The 24,298-nt window shown below is 37.0% G+C and overlaps 1 protein-coding gene and 1 non-coding gene across 2 annotated transcripts in view; both read left to right on the forward strand.

Moving 5' to 3' along the window:
• The window catches only part of LOC126376051 (somatomedin-B and thrombospondin type-1 domain-containing protein), a 91,545-nt gene that overhangs the window by 23,960 nt on the left and 43,287 nt on the right, over positions 1 to 24,298 (forward strand). Inside the window, exon 2 of the mRNA XM_050023216.1 lies at positions 12,198 to 12,625. Coding sequence (XP_049879173.1) covers positions 12,394 to 12,625 — 232 coding nt within the window. The 5' untranslated portion in view covers positions 12,198 to 12,393. The remainder of the gene's footprint in view (positions 1 to 12,197; positions 12,626 to 24,298) is intronic.
• Trnat-cgu (transfer RNA threonine (anticodon CGU)) lies at positions 11,664 to 11,735 on the forward strand. The gene has a single exon. It is a non-coding gene; the product is annotated as a tRNA-Thr (tRNA).

Genomic DNA, 24,298 nt, shown 5'->3' on the forward strand with positions numbered 1-24,298 from the left:
TCGGGTTATTTTTCATTCTAAAATTAACAGTTGTCAATCATCCGTCCCATTCCTTTTCGGCGGATAAGAAAATGACGGATAGAACTTAAAATAAAATTAGGTGTCTGCAGGAATTGGGGCCAATGTTGGCCTATTTAGCTATTATTTTTTTCTCAATCAAAAATTCTTACAACCAGGTGATCAGCCTGTAATGTCCTGACCAAACTAGGGACCACAAAGTAATTTTTGTGATATGTCCTCACCGGGAATCGAACCCAGGACCTCCGGATCGTGAGCCCAACGCCCAACCACTGGTCCACATTTATCGAACTATAGAACTATCACTTTATAGTCTTGGACCCTTATTTTATTAGGGTGCGACCACACAGCCTGTTGCGCGTGATTTAATGGCACCTTTACGATGTCATCGCTAGAAGGATCGCTTTACGAGCTCTTACATCGATAAAGTCTAACTTACACTGACAAAGAGGTAGCGGGCAACGAAAACGGAATCTCTAAGAAAACAGCAAAACAGTTTTTACCATAACTGTACAATGACATCAAAACTCGCTCGACATAGAGGGAAAATAAGGCCACTCGCCGTAAAGAGACTCGTCGTGGCGCGGGTCGCCGTTCGGAAAGTCGCTGTCAACGCTACAATTAAACCAACTGCCTCCATATTCAAGCGGCAAGAGCGTTAATCTTGCTCTGCATGTCCTGTGTTCAATTCTCGGTGAGGACATAAAAATACTTAAAAATGACAAAAATCACTGATATAGTTTGGTCAGAATTTGCCTTTACTCGATTATGACATAAACTTGACACGCGTGATGCTGCTTTAGCTTGAATGCTCTTATACACCGCCTTATGTTTGATTTCACCGCGCGTCGCGTCGTACAGCGTATCATAGACACAACAAATAACATTGTTTTACACAGACACTACACTATTATTATTATTATTATCAACACATGCAACTGTGTGTGTGACGTCTGAGGGATACTAATTACAATACCTAATTTAACCGTCTAATAGGTACTTACGTAGTACTACCTAAGTAATTACGTACCTAAGTAAGTAATTAGGTAGTACTACTTACGAAAGATGCTTTTATAATAATCAGTTAATATTTATTTACCACACAAATGACAAACAAGAATAGGTCAGTAGTAGATTTTGAACAATAGGTTCACAATATAAATAAATAGACTTTACATTTGACTTAAACTCACTAAACTACTTCATTAATTGCATTTACATTATTTTGAATTATGCACTTTTTTGACGTGTGACGTCTGAAGGCTACCAAAGACAATATCTAATTTAACCGTCATTACTTACTTAGTAGGTAATACTATAACAATTTTGAACAATGAAGGTTCACAGTATAATTAAATAAGCTTTAAAAACACTTGACTTAAAAAAGCCACTGAACTAATTGAATTTACATTATTTTTAAAAGCCAAAGGCTCCAAAACGGTGAAATTCACGATGACTGTGGAAGTATAGATGAAGGGAACTATCATTATCGCTTCCGCCCCCGCTTTCGCTCGTGCTGCTGTGCATTAGGCCTTAGAGGATGTCCGCTGCCCTCCTTGAGGTTTCCCAGATTATTATTATTACTGCGCGGGGCTGAACTTTCATGTTGTTGTAGTTGATTTTAGTATTTATACTCTAAATAAAATGTGAACTTTAGGTATTTGGATTGAAGGTTCCCATTTGAAGGGTTCGTCTATATTTAGACTATAATTGGCTATTTGACGGTTGTAACAATAAAATATGAAATATGTCGGATATGGTTTAGCATTTAACGATAATTTGGGTGTATAATTTATTTACCAAATTGGAGATGTCCTTAGAAAAGGTTTAATACGATCTACTCTGAACCGGCGTGCGTGTATGAAGCGGTTGATGAATGTGGAGGAAGCAAGAGAAGTGTGTCAGGATCGAAGAAAATGGAATTCTATAGTCTCTGCTTACCCCGGTGGGAAATAGGCGTGAGTTTATTTATGTATGTATGTATAATTTATTTATTTTTTAATAATGGTCAGTCACACAATATTTGTTTTTTTTTTTTTACTTTAAACAATCTATGTTCGACTCTTAATTATTCAATAGTCTTTTTGTATTAAGATCATTTATAAATATTTTTACAAAATAAGAATAAGTTTTTTTGGTCATGATTGAGCATCGTGTGTTACATGTCATAAAATAGGCAAAAAAATATCTGTCAGGTTTCCAGTTATACTGTTTAACAGTTTCTTTGTTTATTTAAAAGTAACGTCAATACGGCCTACTCTGAACCTGCGTGTGTGTATGAAGCGTTTGATGAATATGGACGAAGCAAGAGAAGAGTGTCAGGTTCGAAGCTAATGCAATTCCATAGTCCCTGTGGGAAATAGGCGTGAGTTTATGTATGTATGTCTAATGACAATAAAAATCGCCCGTTATTATATGTGACTTAAACATATCTGGACTGGGTGCATATTAAAGCACATAATAACGGGTTCTTACCGCATTTAAATGGGGATATGAGACTCCCGATACTTCGACACTGTTGCAAGTGCCATGATCACGGGATGACTGATGAGATTGGAGTGGATCCATAATTTTCTACGGGCAGACATATCTGTCTACCCTTTTGCCGCTTGTTTATGTTTTTGATATCGGAATGTTCGGAACCATCTGAACTCGCACCAAACTCACTACGACAAACCGCACTCACTGTGTCCTCACGTTTTTTCACCACATTAGGCCGTTTCAAGCTTTTTACAAAACCTACTACTGGATTCCACATGCTATTCATGAGTGCATATTGTATACACGTCACGAAAACATACTTAAGATATACTTAGATCTGTAAAGAGCGCTGGCATAACATCTCGGAATTACTTCATAATGTATAAGATATGCCTTCGACAGGCCGGCTGAATTATTAATCCAAACATTAGGAAGTTTGCTTTGGGATTTTCGTGGTTGCGAGTCAAGAGATGTAGCGGGGATGATTATGAAGTTTCCATGTATAGTTCATCAATAGAGCTAGATGTCAGAAGATAGCCTTGACCAACAAGGTTATCCTGAAATGGATTAAAGCGCACAGTGAGTCGCTAGTCAACAGTGATGTGGTCCCGGCAATGTTTCCTTACTTTGAAAACGTTCCCGGCAGTACTTAAAAAGACGCAAAACTTATGTAAAAAGAGCTTTATTGCCTAACATTTCGGGAGAAAAGACCACAGTACAAGAAAGAACAATTTCAAAAATAAAAGCAGCCAGTGTCCTTACTACTAAATAGTTTTAACAACGGAAACATTCCCCCTTTGGAAACATCACAGGGCAATGATGCCGCCGACGAACTGGCAAGGACAGGATCAGGACATATGGACCCGAACCAATCCTGCCGACACCTTTCAGTCCGTTACGTTCGTGGGTACGGTCCCGTACAATAACAAATCAGGCAAATGGGCACCGTTGCCCACATGCAGACAGTCGAAGGATATCATTTCAATGATATCCAAGAGCTTTAGGTACTCGTGGACTGTTTGGCTTAAACCGTAATGACCTTCTAATAGTAGTGGGCAGCATTACGGGTCACTGCCTAGTTAACAAACATCTACTTAATTAAATTTAGGGTTAACAACACAGCCCACTCTGTAGAGGCTGTCTGGATGCAGAAGAAACTGCTTCCCACGTAAACCTGGAATGCACGGGAGTGTCAGCACAACGGGTGCAAATCCTCAAAGGAATGGTGTCGCTTCGCGAAGCCTGTGGAAACCCCATAAAATTTATATTTATAGAAAAACATTTTGGATTTTTAATGAAAAGTATCGCTTTAAATAACTCATTTCTTAGTTATCGCTAACGCTTATAACTTGAACCGTTCAAGATCAACGAAGCGTATTTAATCTCAAAGTTAAAATATAATAAGTGGAGCGGAGTTACTTGAACGAATAGAAGTTAAAATGTACCTACGACTTGCTATACATCATTAACCAACGAACTTCATTGAACATAAACTTACATTTTGGGTTAACTTTATGAGATGTTTAAGAAATTTTAACGCGCGGGGAGAATTTTCAATTCGGTTTAGGAGTTGACACTTCTTAACATAATGTCAGGAGTATAAATATAACCTGTGTTCTGTACGGTCTTCTAATTATACTTTAGATAAAAGCACCTAAGATACATACATACATACATAAACAGCCTATATACGTTCCACTGCTGGGCACAGGCCTCCCTTTATTACCTAGCCTTTAGGCAGATAGTGGTGCTAATTCCTGTAGACACCATAATTTTTTTTTATACCTGTCATTTTGTTATCAAACGAACGGACAGAGGTCCTGGCATAAGTTCCTGCTTTATATTTTAGTTACCTACGACCCCTTTTAGTCGCCTTTGATTTTGGTTTCATTCAAGACCATTAATCGAGCCCCAGAGGGGACAGAGTCATCTTCTCTGCCCTCCACTGGGGAAACTCCTGTTCGGTGCGTCCTTTCCCGCGGAAAGGACGCGGACTTCAGTAGGCCAGAGTGAGGTGGTGGCTAAGTTCAGATAGGGACCCAGACCTACGGGGTATAGCGTATAACCCTTACCCAGGGATACGGGTAAAGACCTCAACGGTTGCATAGGCGGAGATGGGAGCCATCAGTACGGCAATGCAGGACGGCGAGTCACAGGGACTGTAACCGGAAGCTGACAGAGGGCAGCAGTAATAGTCAGTACTATTCAGAGGCGGAGGACAGTAGTCCTAGTACGCCTTTAAAATAGACTACTCTGGGCGCAATCCCACTCGCGTCAGACAGTACTGTGGGGCGGAAGGCAAGAGGGTACCCACTGCCTTATTTTTCCTTAAAAAGTAGCATGGAGAATGCTACACCGACAAGAGCGTGGTTCTTAAATTAGAGATGACGACTCCTAAAAACTTTTTAACAATTTTCTTTCAAAACGAACTTCCTTAACCAAGACAAATGTTTCAACTCGACAATGGATCAACAAATTCATTTGTAACAGCCCAAACTCAACTCGTGAGTCATTAATCTCCGACCAAAAGTTGAACAAGCGAATCGAGTTTAATTGTGAATCGATTAGTAAAGGAATCGATTAGGCAGTTCAAGTTTTAATCGATAACATACCGCAGACTTTGAGCATAGGCTTAACCCTACTTCGATAGTTTGACGAAGTTTGTAATCATGTGTTAATATATACGGTTGCTTAACATATTCATTATATATATGTCGCAGGGATATGATAAAAACAATTCCCTAAGGGATTTGATCAAATCACGGAAGATGTTAAAATAACAACACGATTTTCCAAATCTAGTGAATTGAACAAATCCCTAAATTGGTTCAGTGAAATGACAAAAATAATTTTGCTTAGGTATTTTAAAGGTTTATTTGGTAAGATATACCTACATAATTATGATAATCAGGTGTGTGTAATACAAGGAAATATTGATATAAAAAATCACCATTACTTAGAACAATATATTTTTTTGAAATAATGAACAAAAATTTCTTTAAAAAATAAAAAATATTTTAGTTGCGTATGATAGTATGATAGGCCTATTTGTAATAATCACTTATTAAAACATGAAGCTGATTTGTGGCATTCTTAGAAGAAGTGTCTTTCATTTTATCAGCATTTTTTTTTAAATTTTGTGAAGAATTACCAAATAAACCTTTAATCCCTTAGGGAATTGATCAAATCCCCGTTTTTATCATATCCCTGCGATATATATATAATACACACACACACACACATAATAAATATATCGTGGCCGACTTTTTGCTAAAGTGATTTGTGTTTTATTGACAATAGGCTAGTTTCCAACTAGTCAAATCAGTAACTTTTTACTAAACGTCAAAACACGAGTTGGAATTGGAATTTGTATGATAAAGTAACCTGTGACGTCATAGAAAAATGTGACAAGATGTCGCACTTATTATTACATTTTTCTTTATTAAAATTCATAAATAAGTTAAATAGACAAAAGGAACCGTTATTTGTCGCCTTTTCAGTTAGGGAGGAAAGCAGAAAGCTGTATTTATGTTTACATAATAAAGACAGATAACTAAGAAGTACTTAATCAGAATTTCATAATTTATCTTTGACATAGGAAACAACCCAATTGTAAAAACTGCAAATCAGTTTTGCCAAAATATGCAGATACATCAGTTTGCGACATTGGCGATGACATACATATAATAATATCATAACTAATTTAAGAGCCACGCTCTTGTCGGTGTAGCTTTTTTTTTAACGTGACTTATTGTAGATGTGCCGCAAATGGCATTAACTACTTGGCCGGACAAATGGGGAGCGCTCCATTTATGTATGTAAACATAAATACAGCTTTCTGCTTTCCTCCCTAACTGAGAGCGAATAATATATTTATATACAGAACAATAAAGTTTACACGCGTGGATTCTCGTCCCAGAAAAGTTTACGTAAAATTCCACCTACCACAGAATAGGTAATTTTCATATATTAAACTCCTTTAAAAGCCAGCAGTTAAAACATTAGAGTTCTCGACACACTCTTCTACACCGTAAATGTTCGGCATCAGATTTAATTTAACTTTATCCTTGTTAATCAACAAACTCAGCACGACTTGTAAAGAAAATCATCGACATATGCCGAGAAATTTACATATAAATTACTATACGGAACCCGCGTGTAACGAAGTTTTGGCTGTTATGTATTTAAAATGGAACCCCACTTACATATGTACAGGGTGCGGTGTTGTATGGGTTGGATAGGAGGTAGGGTTTAAGTTGATTTTCTTGGCTTGCTTAAGGTGGTAATTTTTCTACGAAATCGTATTCTCGTCTTAATTTTATTACTCGTAAATACATAAAGCAGGTAGAGGCAGAAGTATTTTAATGTAAAGTTATTAAATATTTAGTTACCTATTTATAATTACTTATATTTTTTGATAATCCACCTTACAACCCACACGATAAAAGAGAAGAGATTATATCATTCACTCGCATGTAAATAAACACAATTAAAATACAATTTATTTATGTATTTACACGTCTTAAAAGCATAATGGCTAATGACAGGCTTTCTAGATGAAGACCTTTGAAAATAACAGATGGCGTTGTTGAGTTTAGGATGCTGACAGTACGGCTAACGGACCAAAGTGTTGGTATTCTCTTTGGCCATAAAGTATTTATTTTTTATGGACTTTGAAGTTTAGAACTCTGTTTACCACTCTAAATGAAGATCAAATCAAATCAAATATACTTTATTGCATACAACATACAAAACAAATTTACGCAAATGGACGAAAGATACAGCACAATCTGCTAAGCAGCAATTTCTTCCAGGCAACCAGTGTAAAGTAAACATTTATTACAATTTGGTGCGGGACAGTGCAACATTTTGTATAAAATTATAAAATACTAACATAAAAAAAAGTAAATAAAAATAATAAAAGTATAATTTAAGAAAAAAAATTAAATAAATAAAGAATAAAAATAAAATAGAAATATATAAATACAAATATAAATACATACATACATATACCCATTTATATCTGACCAAGGACCAAGTAAGAAGTATGAAGATCTGGCTTCTACAAACTATTTTTTTTTACCATGATTCATTTTTAGGCTATGGTTTACTGGCTGTATGGACTATGTTCCCTTTGCCTGTCGGACGGACACAATAACAAAAAAGGCTATGATTTATATCAATAACTTCCTAAACTGAACAACGTCATCTATGTGATTTTTTAAGAACGTAAGGTGGAAAGTCCCTTATTAAAACCCCAACGGCCTTACAAATAAACCTGCGGACCTAGCACCATAAGCACGCGACTCTTTCTCGCCGCGACAGAGATCGTCTGTCTCTTTCTGTGCAGTACTGTGAGAGAGTGACGGGTGAAGTATGTCGAGGCGAGAAAGAGTCGCGCGCTTACGGTGCTAAGCCCGCTGGTGTAACTTTTTATACCGAGCATAAATTAAGAAGAGCAAATCTCATCAAATATACTCGGAATAGCTTATACCTAGCATAACCTTCGTGTTACGTCTCTTACTATCTTTAAACCAATCCCATCTAGGTTTATATTCGGTATAACCTAAAAAGATATACACTATTAAAGGTTGGTACTTACTGATAAATGTTATTGAACTTGCTACTGCTTTTAAAGTCAACAGTTTTTTTTTAAATACAGTTTTAACACTTGTCTTGGTGAGATATTATTTACATACTTAAATGTTTCTTTATTCATGTTGGGTCCCTGGCGCCTCTAATTCGAACAATGGGGGCTTTGGAATTCAAAAATGAGGAGTTCGGAGTTGTGAATGTATTTGACTAACAAATTATTGTATTGTTTGTCTGGGTTGACCTGTCGGGACATCGGAATGTTTTGAGATGCTGATGTGCGGTAGAGGAATATTATGTACACTTTAAAAGCCTGTGGTATTATATAAATAGATTTCTGCAGGCTCTGCACAGCAACAGCGTCGCGCGCGGCGCGGCGCGATTAATATCGAGGGTTTCGACCAATGACACAACTAATGCTATCTATTTATTTATTATTATGGACAACTTACAAGCTACACTCTGCACATGCAAAGTTACAGACAATAAAAAAAGATTAAGAGATAGCTCAATTACAAGTAGTCACAGCATGCACAATCAAGTGAACTAGAAAAACAAGATATAAATGTGATGGGGTAATAATGGGGCGGTTGTGACGTAAAGACTGATAATTAGTCCAATGAGGGAATTCCCAGGCGACATTCCAAAAAATATATATATGGCGTTATATCACGTTGCCTTCGTTTTCCAAATATAAGTTTGTAAATGCAAAAATTGGCTAAAAATAGTCATATCTTTGATTTGCACTGATTTAGAAGCTCGATTTTTATACGGCTTCATAAGACCGCAGACATACGTATCTTGTTAATTTCAACTTTATACCTTCAAGCGTTTCCGAGAAAAAGATCTTGACTCACAGACGAACAGACGGACGGACAACAAAGCTATCCTATAAGGGTTACGTTTTTATTTTGAGGTTCGGAACCCTAAAAAATGGAATTAACTTACCAACTTAATTACGTTTTTTTCTTTGCCACGAAATACTTACCTAGATTAATAAAGTGAGTTTATTTTCTACCTTATTAGAGTAATACCACGCAAAGTCCCGATTACAAAATATTGTAGGTGAGGCAGATTTTAACTTTCTTTTACTCTTAAATCATAGATTGAATGCTTCCACCACTTACCGACAAACCTAGGACCTGTTTAGGTAATACATATTACAATTGTAAAATACAATTGGCTGGTTTCCAACTAATCAAATCAGCCATTTTTTGCTAAACGTTAAAACACGAAGTTACTACAGAATTTGTGTGACAAGCACACTGTGACCTCAAAGAAAATCTTGATAAAATATCGGACTTATTATTACGTTTTTCTTAATCAAAATGTGTAAATAAATTAAATAGCAAAAGGAAAATATTTTTCGTTACTTTTAGACATGTCTCTATTTAGTAATATGAATTTCATAATTTAAATTTTAACTTGGGACATTACACATTTTTTTTGGTAATCATTGCATCACCACTATGAAGCTAGGAAATATTTTTGTTCAAGCTACACACACATTCCTCAATGTACGATAAGGTGCAAAAGTCCAATCAGTTTCTTGCAAAGTAATTAATTAACTGGTTGCATTTAAGACCTGTCATTTCTGTAATAGTCCAAAAACACCTACAAAAACATACATTTTATAATTATGACAACTAATTAATAATAAATAAAAATATTAAATTAAAAAAATAAATAATTTCAAAATTTTAATATTCGTAATTTCACCACTGTTTACAAGTAATTCGCTGGGCTAACTGACTGCACTTTTGCTCTTTGATGGTAAGTACATTAAAATGTAATTGTATTTATTGAGATATTTCATTAAAACACATAAACAAATACATTCCATTTAATCACAAATTCACAATAGTATAACGACACACACACTATTCAAAACTCATAATATTTGATGTGACGAAGTTACGTAATTCCGTATGTTTTTGATTATTTGAAAAACTTTTGTTTTTTATCTTTATTTAGTGTAATTGTCTTGGATATAGTTACTTTTATATATAATTATATATGAAAATATTATTAATTCAATTCAATTTATTTATGTTTATTGAACAGGGCCCTGATAACTGTTATTACCTGTCTGATAAGTTCTAGATAGACATATCCAATACTTACCTTAAGTGATAAAACTGTCCTTAAATGAATACGAAGAAACAAGTCACTCATGTACTTTAAAAGTATTTGAACTCGCAGTTAAATGTATCGGTTATAAAAAACAAAGAGTTAAATGACCGGTTCATTGGCCGTAGGGTCAAGTACCTCAGCTGGTTGTGATTTTTTTTTAAGTTCAATGCTCGTTATGATAAGCTGATAGGAACAGTTTGTGGTTGAAAAGATTATAAAAAATGGAACGGCTTATTTTGTTTTTCTTTTTATAGATCTAAGTTTTTTATTACCTGTTGGGTTTTTTATGGTGTAAGTTAAGTCAAGAAAGTTTTTTATTTGTCCGTTTTTAAAGCTATACAAAATTATGGTAATTATTGTTTTTCGAATTAAAACTCTTTCGTTGATTTGATTTGTTGATATTTTTTACTTTATATGAAACGAAAAATTTCATACTGAATTTGAATGTATACTTTTTTTTTTGGCGGGAACGGAAACGGGACGGTTGCTTTCTTCATTGAATAATCTAAATAATCAATGCGAAATGGTGTTTTGTGGTTAGTGATCGAATTAAGTTAGTCGTAAAACAAACATGTTATTATATCGGAATATTTAATAAACAAAGTCTACCTATCTATTTTCGCTTCGTGCCAAGAAACCGCTTCATAACTCGAAAGTTTATTACCTTAGGACCTTTGAGTTAATTTGTTTGGGGTTCGGAGTAGGAGTCTGCTCCGAGGATGGGGGCTTAGGTTTCATCATTCATCGTCATCACCTTTCATCATTTCATAAATCATCATTAAGAAAAAATACATAAGACATGGCTGTATGGGCATAGTTCCCTTTGCCTTGCGTTTCGGGGAAAACTAAAAAAAAAGCAGTCAACCATCGTGCTTATAACATCGTGTTACATAATAAGTACTTAAGTAGGTAACGAATGAGGGAATTTCCAAGCTAGGTTTCGCCCAAAAAAAAAATGGAGTAAATATTAGGAACATTCGCATTTTTTGCCCCTATTCCTATTAAAGTACCACTATAAAAGCCAGTCTATGATTAAAACTCAATTTTAACTTTTCGATTTATCGTCATTTATGAATTAAGTAACAATGAGTACAAGATTTGACCGCTTTTATTGACCTGACAGGACAGTATTTCCATACAAACTACATACAAAGAAACCTTTCGTTTTGACTTTCGACGTTTCGTAAAAAGTATCTCATTTGACTAGGTTGTCATATAGCCTAGCCTGGCCTATTTCATTAGGTATTATATCACGTGCATAAGTATATGCGATAAGTTGTTATTAACCCACACCTCTGCTTATCCCTTCGGGGATGCACCCGTGATATGTAACGTTATGTTATTCCTACACTTGTGCGTATATCTGCGTACACGCAAGTGGAGTCTTCATAAAAACCAAGTAGCTGAGAGTAGTCGAGTATTTCGCGTGACCTTCACGAGCCTCTTTAGCTCAGTGGTAGAGCACTGGTCTCGTAAACCAGGGGTCGTGAGTTCAAACCTCACAGGAGGCAAAGCGTTCTCGCCTTTTTTGTTTATAATTTTATTTTTATCAGCGGTAATTCGTGCATACTTACACTCACGCTCGTAATGCCTAATGGTGTGAGCAGGGTTGCGGGTAATTATAAGTTTTGAAAAACTCACGAAATCCGACGACAGATTTCCAGAATCAAAATCTAGACCTGTATATATTTTTTTTAATTAGTGAATTATGAAACAGCGCTTTATAATTAGGTACCTTTTTTAGTTTTTACTGAGCTCAGTAGAAATAAGGTTCTATAGTAGGACCTTAAAAATAAAACTTATTAAAATCACATAGACAGAGGTGGAAAAGTGGTAGTGGTACCTATAGCCATTTTTTTTACAGCCAATATGCACCCAACATTCGCTATGTTTTAAGTCTGGAATAAAAAGTTCCCATTTCTAACTAAAACGTGCATTTTTGAACAAGCATAAAAAACTATTTTTTGTTTCAGATTTCAACTGTTCCTGACGGAATGCTTCACGTCGAAACTCCATTTCATTCCAATTCTAAAATTTAAAAACCTCGCGTTTGCTTTTTTTTAACGAAGTTTGCGTTTAGTGTGTGAATATTTGGCGCCATATTTTATGTCAAAACCATAACTTTTTTTTAATTGTTTATTTTTGTGAAACCAGGGACTTTTTTACAAAATGTTGCGATACTGGTTGTGTTTCGCGAGTGTGTTGTGCTTGGCGGGTTATTGTGGTGCTAATTACTGCAGAGATGCCAACTTGTGTTGTCCGGGGCGAGACAGCTCCTGTGTCGTGCAGAAAGCGCATCAAAACGCAATCATTGGGGACTTGACTGACAAGCCGTGCTACTGTGACCACGCTTGCCTGAAGTTGGGAGACTGTTGTCCAGATTTTAGAGAAACTTGTGGAGGTAAGTTTTTATTATTTTGTTTTACCAGTTTTTTCAGAAACATGTACTTACGCCATTAATAACACAACACTTATATTAAGAAATTACAAGGGTTGGTACATCGGTCTAACCTGCTATTATATTTTAGTACTAATCATGGGTGAATATCAAAATGTCAACTTTGGTGGCGAACTTTCATATTATTTTTTCGTGAAAAATTGGGTTCCGACATCCTTTCGGATCCTTTTGGATCCTTTTTCATGTCGGAACCCAATTTTTCACGAAAAAATAATATGAAAGTTCGCCACCAAACTTGACATTTTGATATTCACCGTCGTATAGCTTGGTTAGGTTAAAAGCCGAGGTAGCCCAGTTGGTAGAACACTTGCCTCTTACTCATTACTGTAGCATAATCCAAGTATTTGCTCACTGCACACAGCCGGAAAATATGTTTTCTATTTAATGCATAATTTTATTGAGGGTTTATTCTGGCTACCGGGTGAGAACCCTCAGCGCTTCCCATTTGTCCGGCCAAATAGTTAATGCCATTTGCAGCACTAAATCTGGTCAAATATAAATGTTATGGGAGTATATTTCCGGTTCGTCTGTCTCTGTGTTTCATCATCATCATCAATTTAAGAGCCACGCTCTTGCCAGTGCAGCATTTTCCATGCTACTTTTTTAGGGAAAAATAGGGCAGTGGTTTCCCTCTTGTCTTCCGCCCAAGCTCTGTGTTTAGCAAGCATTAATCCCAGACAACTTTATAATGATTATATTCTATCAAGTAAATTAGCCTAAATGTAGCTGTTTGCATCGCGTTGTTGATTATGTAAATATTTTACACAAAGGCTGTATCCAACCTGTCTTCATTCGGCAATAACTTATTCACATTTTAATTATAATGGCGCGCTACACCGGAGATAGAACCTTCAAAATTCAAAATAAAATAAAGATACACCAATTTTTTCGCATGGCAAGGTTAATGATATTTTAAAATTGGATTTCCTTTTTTTTTGTGTTAGAGCAGCGTTATATCCCAGTTGAGAGAAAGTGTGACTCACATCATAAGTTCTCGAGTCTCAATTCTCGGGGTGGGCTCTTAACCACCGTATTTTCATTATTAATACAATAGGGCAAGGACCTATTTCTCTTCTTCCGTTCTTCTCTTCATAAAGTCTAGTTTACATTATGGTTAGGTATATTTTTAGTAAATGTGTATTATATTGTATTGAGTATCTATTAATATAATGTACAGTCATGAGCAATATAATGTACCCACTTTAGGACTCTGTCGCACTAACATATTTGACATTCAGTGAGACTTACTGTTCAATTTGTCAAGAAAATTAATGTGACATGGTACCAAAGTGTAAACATATTAATGCTCGTGGCCGTACCTACAGAGTATTCATTATATTAAGTTTCTTTTAGGTATTTATTTCTTGTTGCACCATCCCGCATCCAAGTTTAGTGAACGTTTGTTTCCTGGTAGTGGTTGCCTGGAATAAATTGCTCTCTAATAAGGCCGCCTAAATTGTACTGTATGAAATGCCAAAAAAAAAAACATCACATGATTAATGGACGGCCCCTATGTGCAGTTCTAAATCCATGCCTATATTACAGCCCGGATACGAAATAGCCCATACCTCCAAAGGGGTAGGTCGAGGTGTATAGTATATATATACACCCACTCTTCGCCATCTAGATGTTCAAGTCTCATGTAACAGAAGACGAGCCTGAATATCCTGGAAACCACGTGATATCACTAATCTATAATCCCGACGACCCGATTACTCTAGCCATAGAGGCGGCCAATCAGCTCGCGACACCAAACACTTCAAGACCCCGATACCGACCCCGCGTGGTCGACGATTTCCCTCAATCAGCGCTTATCGCTTATCCCTGAGCCGAGGTTCGCGTCCAACTGGGCACCCTCAGGCCTGTAGCCTTAAACGTTGTACCGGGTGAGAGCCTGCAGCGCTCCCCATTTGTCCGGCCAAGTATTTAATGCCATCTGCGGCAAATCTACAATAAGTCACGTCAAAAAAAAACTAAACTATCATACAAAAATAAGTATTGCCTTTATAAAAAAATGTCCCAATTACGCAAAATATAGGACGCAAATACACCACAAAACCTCGTCTTCTGTCCACTTCATTTACATTTTACGGTTAACGGTATATTTATGAACACGAACTTGACAATTAAAACAAGGGATTGAATTCAAAAGTTTATTATGGGCGATATTAAAAACATTTCAGGCGGCCACGACAGAAGGATATTAAAAAGCATTATTAAAACGTGAAATGTGACCGTAGCGTAAGCCTTCTGCTTTTCCTTCGCAGTCTCATAGAAAAATGTTTAAAGAAAGAAAGAAGGAAAGAAAGAAACTTTTATTTTTAGGGACACCACTGTAGCAATACAAAACAACATACAAATATAAACACATAACTTACAATCAAAACACGTAAGAAAAGCAACTTACACAAGAGAGTACAAATAAATACATTGTTTTAAGTTTACGCGGTTATTATCATAATTAAAACATATAATGGCCCCGATTCCTGCAGACACCGCCTAATTTTATTTTAAGTTATATCCATCATTTTCATATCCGTGGAAAAGGAAAGGGATGGATGATTCACAGCTCTTAATTTTAGGAAGAATGAGTAAATGAATGAATAACCCGGGCGAATCAAAAAGGTACGTCGCCGGTATGCAATCCGTTTGACGTGCTGTCTACTTAACTGTGTCGGGTTATTGACGGATGTAAAATTTTTAGACGGTTGGTTTAGATTTGTGCTTAAAATTTTACGTGTGTTCCATAAATTTTATGCTTGTCGATTACCCGTCCCTTTCCTTTTCAGCGGATAAGAAAATGACAAATATAACTTAAAATAAAATTAGATGGTATTTACAGGAATTAGCACCAATAACGGGTTTTTACCGCATTTAAATCTTTCGACACTGTTGCAAGTAAGTATAGTATGTTGCAATATTTCGACACTGTTGCAAGTGCCATGTCTATGCATCTTGCCTACTTAAGTAAAATAGCTTATAGCCAAAATATAGAAACCAGCAGTGTTGTGAAGTTCATTGCTTTGATTAGGCCGATCGATTCTGTTCTATCTGACACTGCTCATGTCAGTTTTCTATTTTATTTCTTTTCTATTTAATAAATTGGCCTTCCAAGTAGGAGGTACCGCCTACGGCAAATTTACAATAAGTCTCGTAAAAAAAGCTTATCTGTACAGTCTGTTTTCTTTGTATGTTCCATAAAATAACCTAACTTAACCTTCTTCTGCAACATTCGACTACTCAAAGACTAAAACATTTAGAACCAAAAATAAAATAACCCACTCCACCCATTTTTCTAACCTTTTGCTCATCGATTGGGTAAAAAAAGATCCGTGTGAACGATATAAATAATTCACCCTTATCGAAACAGAGACAGGGTAAACCCATAATCCCTGCGGGGTTACGTTGCCACAAACCGAAACAAACGACGTGTTTTTAGAAAGATCAATGAAATAGAAATTACGAGGGAATCGAAGGATTAGTCAGCGTTATTGTGGTATTAGTCTTCTTCTTTCGTGTGGATGGCATGATTGCCAATAGAATTTCCAGCCGCGTACTGATAGCGTGTACTTTATTATTACGAGTAAGTAGTCCGTACTTGCAGAAGGTGTTTCAGGGCACACGTAATCCATTACGCGTGCTAATATACGCGTTGTTTGAGTCCTGGGACCACTTGTCTATACTTGCACATGACATTCTAGAACACTCGTAACTGACTACGCGTGCTAAAGTGTGTGTTTGTGTGCACGCGTTGTCTGTGTCCTGGGACGCCTTGTCTATAGTAGCACATGGCATTCTAGAACACTCGTAACTGACTACGCGTGCTAAAGTACGCGTTGTCGGTGTCCTGGAAGGCCTTGTCTATACTTGCACTTAGCGTTCTAGAACACTCGTAACTGACTACGCGTTGTCTGTGTCCTGAAACGCCTTGTCTTTACTTGCACATGGCGTTCTAGAACACTCTTAACTGACTACGCGTGCTAATGTACGCCTTGTCTGTGTCCTGGAGCGCCTTGTTTATACTTGCACATGGCGTTCTAGAACACTCGTAATTGACTACGCGTTGTCTGTGTCTTGGAACGCCCTACGCGTTCTAGAACACTCGGCAACGGAATACGCGTGCCAATGTACGCGTTGACTGGATACTAGAACGCCTTGTCTATACTTGCACATGGCGTTCTAGAACACTCGTAATTGACTACGCGTTGTCTGTGTCTTGGAACGCTCTACGCGTTCTAGAACACTCGGCAACGGAATACGCGTGCCAATTTACTCGTTGTCTGCGTCCTGGAGCGTCTTGTCTATACTTGCACATGGCGTTCTAGAACACTCGTAACTGACTACGCGTTGTCTATGTCCTGGGACGCCTTGTCTATACTTGCACGTGGCGTTCTAGAACACAAGTAACTGACTACGCGTGCCAATATATGTTTTATTCTCTCTCTTCCCTCGGACTTCTGCGGTGTGTAGACGCGTTTGGAGTGTTTTTGTATCGCAATTTGTATTTGAAAACAAATAATTTTGCACAAAATAAATACAGCACAAATAATAGGAGTGCATAATCGCCGAGCAGTCCAACACATACGTGCTCCTCTCCTCGTGCCACAAGACACCGCTACACAATACAATTCAAGTAAGATCTTTGTGTGCGTTTGTCGTTAGAAAAGGAGCATCGCCAGAACTGCCCATAACCAGTGGAAGGAAAGAGATAAATATAGTTCGATCAGTTCCACAATAACTAAAACAGAGATCAAGTTAAAGTGGCGGAAACTTAACTTGTACCAGATTCTCGATTGGTAACCAGTGAATTTGACCCCTCGATACGCAAGTGAATTGACAAGCTCTTATCAACTTCTATTATCCTGGTACTTTTATTTTTGCCTACGGAATCGATTAACAGAATAACTCCGCCACTGCAAACGGTTGTTAAAAATAAATTTTAAAGTACCCACAATTGAAAATATATAAATATCGATTCTAATAATGCCTCTCAAGCGTACTCCTCCTAAGCAAAACATATCCCTGAAAGAGTACAGTACGCCTATTAATTTAGATCCAACTGTAGGAAGCAGTGAACCCACCTTCACGCCATGTACCTATGACTCGGAACCCGATATTACTCGTGAAGAGGTTGCATGCACCGTCACACAAAGATACAAACGCCGTGCTCTTCATACTCCACCCCAAATGGAGACTGTTGCGAACATGGAAAGATTTATGGAAGAAATGCGATCACTCTTCTCATCGCTGTCAGCTCGTCAAGAGCAGCGATTTGAAGATATGAAAACCGCACTTGAAAAACAGAATTCTGATATCAAGGAAAGTATAAACTATCTATCCGAGAAGTATGACGTTGTGATGGCTGAAATGCAACAATTGAAAAAGGAAAAAAAAGAAGACAAGAAGTGTATTAAATACCTAGAAGAGAGAATCGAACAATTGGAACGGCAATCACGTTGTGCTAGTCTGGAAATAAGAAACATTCCTGTAAAACCTAATGAAACAAAGCAAGATTTAAGCAGAGTAGTCGTAGCCTTGAGCCATGTTCTTGGTACCCCTATCCAGACTAACGAAATTAAAGACGTGTTCCGTATTAGTTCCAAAAATACCCACAAACCGATAATCACTGAATTTGTCACAGTCACAGCAAAGGAAACATTAATAAACGCTCAGAAAACACGAAACAAAGCACAACCACGGGAACTGCTTAACACTACTGATTTAAATATTGATGGACCAAAAATTCCTATCTATCTGTCCGAAAGCCTTACATTAAAGACAAAGAGAATTTTTTACCTGGCCCGAATCTTTGCCACTGACAACAATTATAGATTCTGTTGGTCGGCACATGGAAGAGTTTATCTGCGGCAGAAAGAAGGTTCTCCAAAAATCAGCATTCTCCATGAAGAGGATCTGATAAAACTGAAGTCTGGGGAATGACTAGATCTAGTTCATTTATATTTAAGTAATTCTCAAATATGTACTGTTTTCCTGATTATTTTTTGCAAATCGTTACTTTACTACTTTTCAGATAATTTAGATAAGCTATTGTTAAACTACTTATATGAACCACTTCTCTTACATGTGTGTAACACACACGATTTTATCACTTACTACACACCACACCTACACACTCCTTACTACTACACATCACACGCTTCTTACCACGCATCATATTCTTACAAAATATCTTTTATATATAGTCACCCAGAGGTCTCACACATACCAACACAAAAAAACCATTGTAAAATGGATGCTGCAGTGATATCGATACGTTTAAATATACTTTTCCAAAATTCGATCACGTAAATATTCAAGCTGACCTTGCTGAGCTAGCTGAAAACAATTCTTATCTGTGTGCTCCAGACCAGTGTGTCCATTTGAGTAGTAACAAATCTAAACACATACGTCTGTTTCATATGAATATTCGTAGTGTAAACAAAAACTTTGATGAGCTTCTGGTTTTGCTACAAAGAGTCTCCTTAGAGTTAGATGTAATTATCTTGAGTGAGTGCTGGCTCAGTAAGGTAACCAATTTGCCTATTATAGACGGCTATCTATCATATGCCTCTAAAGAATGGATAAATCAGAATGACGGTGTCATCATTTTTGTCAAGAGTGACGTGGAACACAGCATTGAATATCCACCTTTCAAGGAAGGAAATACAATGTTGTGTAAATTTGGTAATAGTCTTGCAGTAGTAGCTATATATAGATCGCCATCATATACCTGTTTGGATGCTTTTATAGACAGTTTGAATAATCTTCTAACGAACATGACCTATATAAAGTCAGTAGCTATCTTAGGTGACATTAACATAGATATAAGTCGTAATAATGGTTCAAACGAGAAGGACGTCTACCTAAACATGCTTGCTTCAAACGGCTTCCTCTCGACACATTACTTTCCTACACACGGTCTTACCTGCTATGACCATATTATAATTAAGTCTGACAATAAGTCTCAGTCATTAGTTCTGACATCGACAACAACCGACCACTACTCGACCATTCTGTCCATAGAACTACACTTAAATAGATCGCAAGAATATAAATACCGTTCTCAGTATAACTATGCCGAAATTGCTAGAGAAGTAGAAAGTACAGACTTTTCTGATCTTTATGCATCTCAAAATCCTAACCATGTAGCAGACACACTAATTTCTACAATTTCTACACTAGTTTCCAAACATACAACGACAAAAAAAATTCCAAATCGACAACGAATAATTAAGCCCTGGATAACATCAGGACTCCTTAGGTGTATGCGCCATAGGGACAAATTGCATAAAAGATTTAAACTTGATCCCGATAATCTGATAAAAAAAACAGAATATACTCGGTATAGAAATTACTGCTCAAAATTAGGTAAACAACTTAAAAAGACATATGAGGAAAGTGAATTCAACAGGACTAAGTCAAATCCTAAAGAAACCTGGAAAGTGATAAAAAAAATAACACACATCAATAAAAGTAAGCTCCCACCTACAGAACTTCTAAAACTCTGTGACAGCCCTCGGGACTCTGCTAATCTTGTTAATATTTTCTTTGGAAATGTTGGTGAATCTTTGGCCAACAATATCCAACTTGTTGCTACTCCTGTGGTTCCCCTCGACGGATTTACATCACAGACATCTTTCCAAAACTCATTTGCCATTATACCAACTGACTGTGCTGAAATCGAAAGAACTATTATGCACCTACGTAATGATTGTGCGGTCGGCTGGGATGGTATTTCCTGTCGTACTTTAAAATCTTCTAGCCAAGTTCTTGTCCCTTTGCTCGCTCATTTATTTAACTTGTGTTTTGTACAAGGGATTTTCCCCAATGCTTTTAAAAGGGCTATTGTCCACCCCATCTACAAAACTGGAAACAGAGGCAGCGTCAACAATTATAGACCGATTTCAGTGCTTACTACTCTATCAAAGGTTCTTGAGAAATTACTGAACTACAGATTAATAAATTATCTTGAAAAGCATCACATAATTGCTAATAATCAATTTGGCTTCTGTAAAGGAAAATCCACTGAAGATGCTGTTTTACACCTTACAGAAACCATAGCCAAGCATATTGACTCAAGAAAAAAATGTATCACTATCTTCCTAGATCTGAAAAAGGCCTTTGACGCTGTCTCTGTTCCCATTCTTCTAAAAAAATTGGAAGAGATTGGTATCCGTGGCTCCACTTTGAATTTATTTCATGACTATTTATCGAATCGAAGTCAGTGTGTCAAAATCGAGAGTCAGCTGAGTGATTCAGTTTCTCTGAAATATGGTGTCCCACAGGGCAGTGTTCTGGGCCCAACATTGTTTTTAGTTTATATAAATAGACTATGCTTGCTCTCTATCCCGCACTGTTCTATAGTCACCTACGCAGACGACACAGCACTTATTGTGGAAGGGTCTTCTTGGACAGAGGTTCAAAATCGCGCAGAAGTGGCTTTAAATAGGGTAATGCATTGGTTGTCTTTGAATCTACTTACACTTAATGTTGATAAAACTACTTACGTTACTTTTTCTGGTGCTAGCACTGACATACCTACTCAGCAAAGTCTTCAAATTAAGGCTCATCAGTGTGACCTCCGGCAAGGCTGCATGTGCTCATGTCCAATTTTAATCCATACTGAGAGTGTTAAGTATCTTGGTGTTCTCATTGACCAAACGCTTTCTTGGAAGTCACACATACAGGCGCTAAGTGCCCGAACTAGGAAATTAATTTTTATATTTAAGAAGTTGAGAAGTGCTGCGTCAGAAACTGTATTAAAAATGGTATACTATTCACTGACACAGTCAATTCTCAGCTACTGCATTGCTGCCTGGGGTGGTACACACAAAACCACTCTTCTAACTCTGGAAAGGTCACAAAGGGCTATCATAAAGGTAATGAGTGGGAAAAACTTCAGATACCCTACAACTCTGCTATATTCTGAGTGTCAAGTTTTGACGGTGAGGCAGTTATTCATTTTACAAGTAATCTTACGAACCCATACATCGTCCAAATTTGATCCCCGTAAGTTTTCATCTTTGCGTAGGAAAGACAGAATTATTCAGACAATCCCGGTCAGGACTGCTCTAGCCGCAAGACAATGTTACGCAATTGGCCCCTATCTTTATAACCGGATTAGCAAATACATTACAATTTACCCAGTTTCTATGTATGAATGCAAAGAAATTGTGAAGACATGGCTCATGTCACTGAACTATGATTGTACTGAAGCATTACTTATACCAGTGCAATAGTAAAGTCTATTAATAATGTAGAAGCTAAATATATTATTATAAATTAATAATTAAACTATTATACGCCCACGCAAATACACACACACGCACGCACACACACACACACACACACACACACACACACACACACACACACACACACACACACACGCACGCACGCACACACGCGCATACGCTCACAAACAATAAAAAAAAATTTTTGTCTTATGTATCATCAAATCTCATCTCTGCTAATTTGTGTTATATAAACATAAAATAAGTAGCTATAGACACTAATTATCCGAGGGGGGAGCCTGGGGTTCTGTACTACAAGCTAACGCTTCTCACAGACCCCAGTCTCTCTCACCAACCACTTTATCATAATCTTGTTTTATTGTTAATTACCAATTATCGTGTTGATGTGAGAGTAATAAACATATTTTTTTTTTTTTTTTTTTTTTTTTTTTTTTTTTTTTTTTTTTTTTTTTTTTTTTTTTTTTTTTTTGACTATATCCTAGAACGCCTTGTCTACTTATACTTGCACATGGCGTTCTAGGACACTCGTAACTGACTACGCGTTGTCTATGTCCTGGGACGCCTTGTCTATACTTGCACGTGGCGTTCTAGAACACAAGTAAATGACTACGCGTGCCAATATATGTTTTGACTATATCCTAGAACGCCTTGTCTACTTATACTTGCACATGGCGTTCTAGGACACTCGTAACTGACTACGCGTTGTCTATGTCCTGGGACGCCTTGTCTATACTTGCACGTGGCGTTCTAGAACACAAGTAACTGACTACGCGTGCTAATGTATGCGTTGTCTGTGTCCTGGGACGCCATGTTACTTGTTCATGACGTTCAAAGTATTTTCCTGGAGGGAAAAAAGTATACTTTTATAGATGACTACTTAGTATGTATTCTAACCAGTCTTGTGCCGTTCTGGGGAATATTTTCGTTGTAAGAACTCTTTAATAGTAAGGACATTGACTGCTTGGCCTTTCTAATAAGAATTGGTTCAACAATAATTATGAAATTTTGATTAAGTACTCAATAAAGACAGATCTAAAACCTCAGTCTAAAACTAACGAAAACGTTTTCTTTTTCCTATTTAAATTATTTATGAATTTTAACCAAGAAAAACTCAACAAAAAGTCCGATATTTAATCACGTTTTTCTATGACGTCACAGTGTGCTTTTTCGTAGAGATTCCGTAGTCATTTTGTGTTTTGACGTTTAGTAAAAAGTAACTGATTTGACTAGTTGGAAACTAACCTATTACTACTAGATGTAAGTTTAGGTGTACCTAAGCATCCATAACAATTATAGTGGCTTATTATGTCATAATAAAGATACAGACGTCCAAGTAATCCAGTCCTAAACAATATTTTCATCAACTTACCGTCCGTAACCCACCGACCAGACAATCGTTTCAATATTCTTTCAGCTTTACATCTGTTGTCGGATAATGTTTGGGAGGGTAATAAAAAGTGTAATAAAAAGGACTAATCCGTACGTAATGCTGGCTGATCCCTCGCCCTTTCAGCAGGGTTGTCAGAATAAATATACCTATATACTTCAAGGTGTTAGTGACACCGTAACGAAAACTTGGAGGGGTGAATCACCATAATTCTGAGTTGAAGTAGAATTCAAGTAGAATTTTCCGTCGCAAAAGTATGGAATTGAAAATAATAAAATTTTCATGATTTTTTTCCGACCGGAAATTCCACTTGATAACAACTCAAAATCATGGTCTGAACCGTCCCCCTCAGTATTCGTTACGGTGTCACTAACACCCATACGTACTTGTATGTGTAATGGCTACCTGTTATACTTTTATGGCGTGTAACTGTGTAAGTGACATCGTAACAAATACTGAGAGGGATGATTTAGCTGATTAATCAAGTGGTATTTTATAAAAGTATAAAATTGAAAATAATTAAAAGAAACTAAAAAATATCTTGATATTTGCGACGGAAAATTCCACTTGATATCAACTCAGAATCATGGCCTTCTTCCTCCTTAGTATTCGTTACGATGTCACTAACACCCTGTATAGCTGTACAAACGTAATATACCTACATATAAAGCAGATAAAAGACACTGAGGGCTTATATGTGTCGGCTTGCTTCTCAAACAGAGAGCGCCCACTCGTTTCGAACCGCAGTTAGGCCGAGTTTCCACTGACGCGGAGATGGGCGGAGAAGAGCGGAGATGTGCGGATTTGACCAATCACAGCGTTCGAGAGAGCGAAAAACGAAGACGCTCTGTCACTCTCTCCCTCACGGTGATTGGTCGATTCCTGCACATCTCCGCTCATCTCCGCACAGCTTCGCGTCAATGGAAACGCAGCCCAACGGGCTTGCACTGACGAATAATTTACCTTTAGTGCAGT

This window comes from Pectinophora gossypiella, chromosome 20 (genome assembly GCF_024362695.1).
Source record: "Pectinophora gossypiella chromosome 20, ilPecGoss1.1, whole genome shotgun sequence".
Taxonomy (NCBI): domain Eukaryota; kingdom Metazoa; phylum Arthropoda; class Insecta; order Lepidoptera; family Gelechiidae; genus Pectinophora; species Pectinophora gossypiella.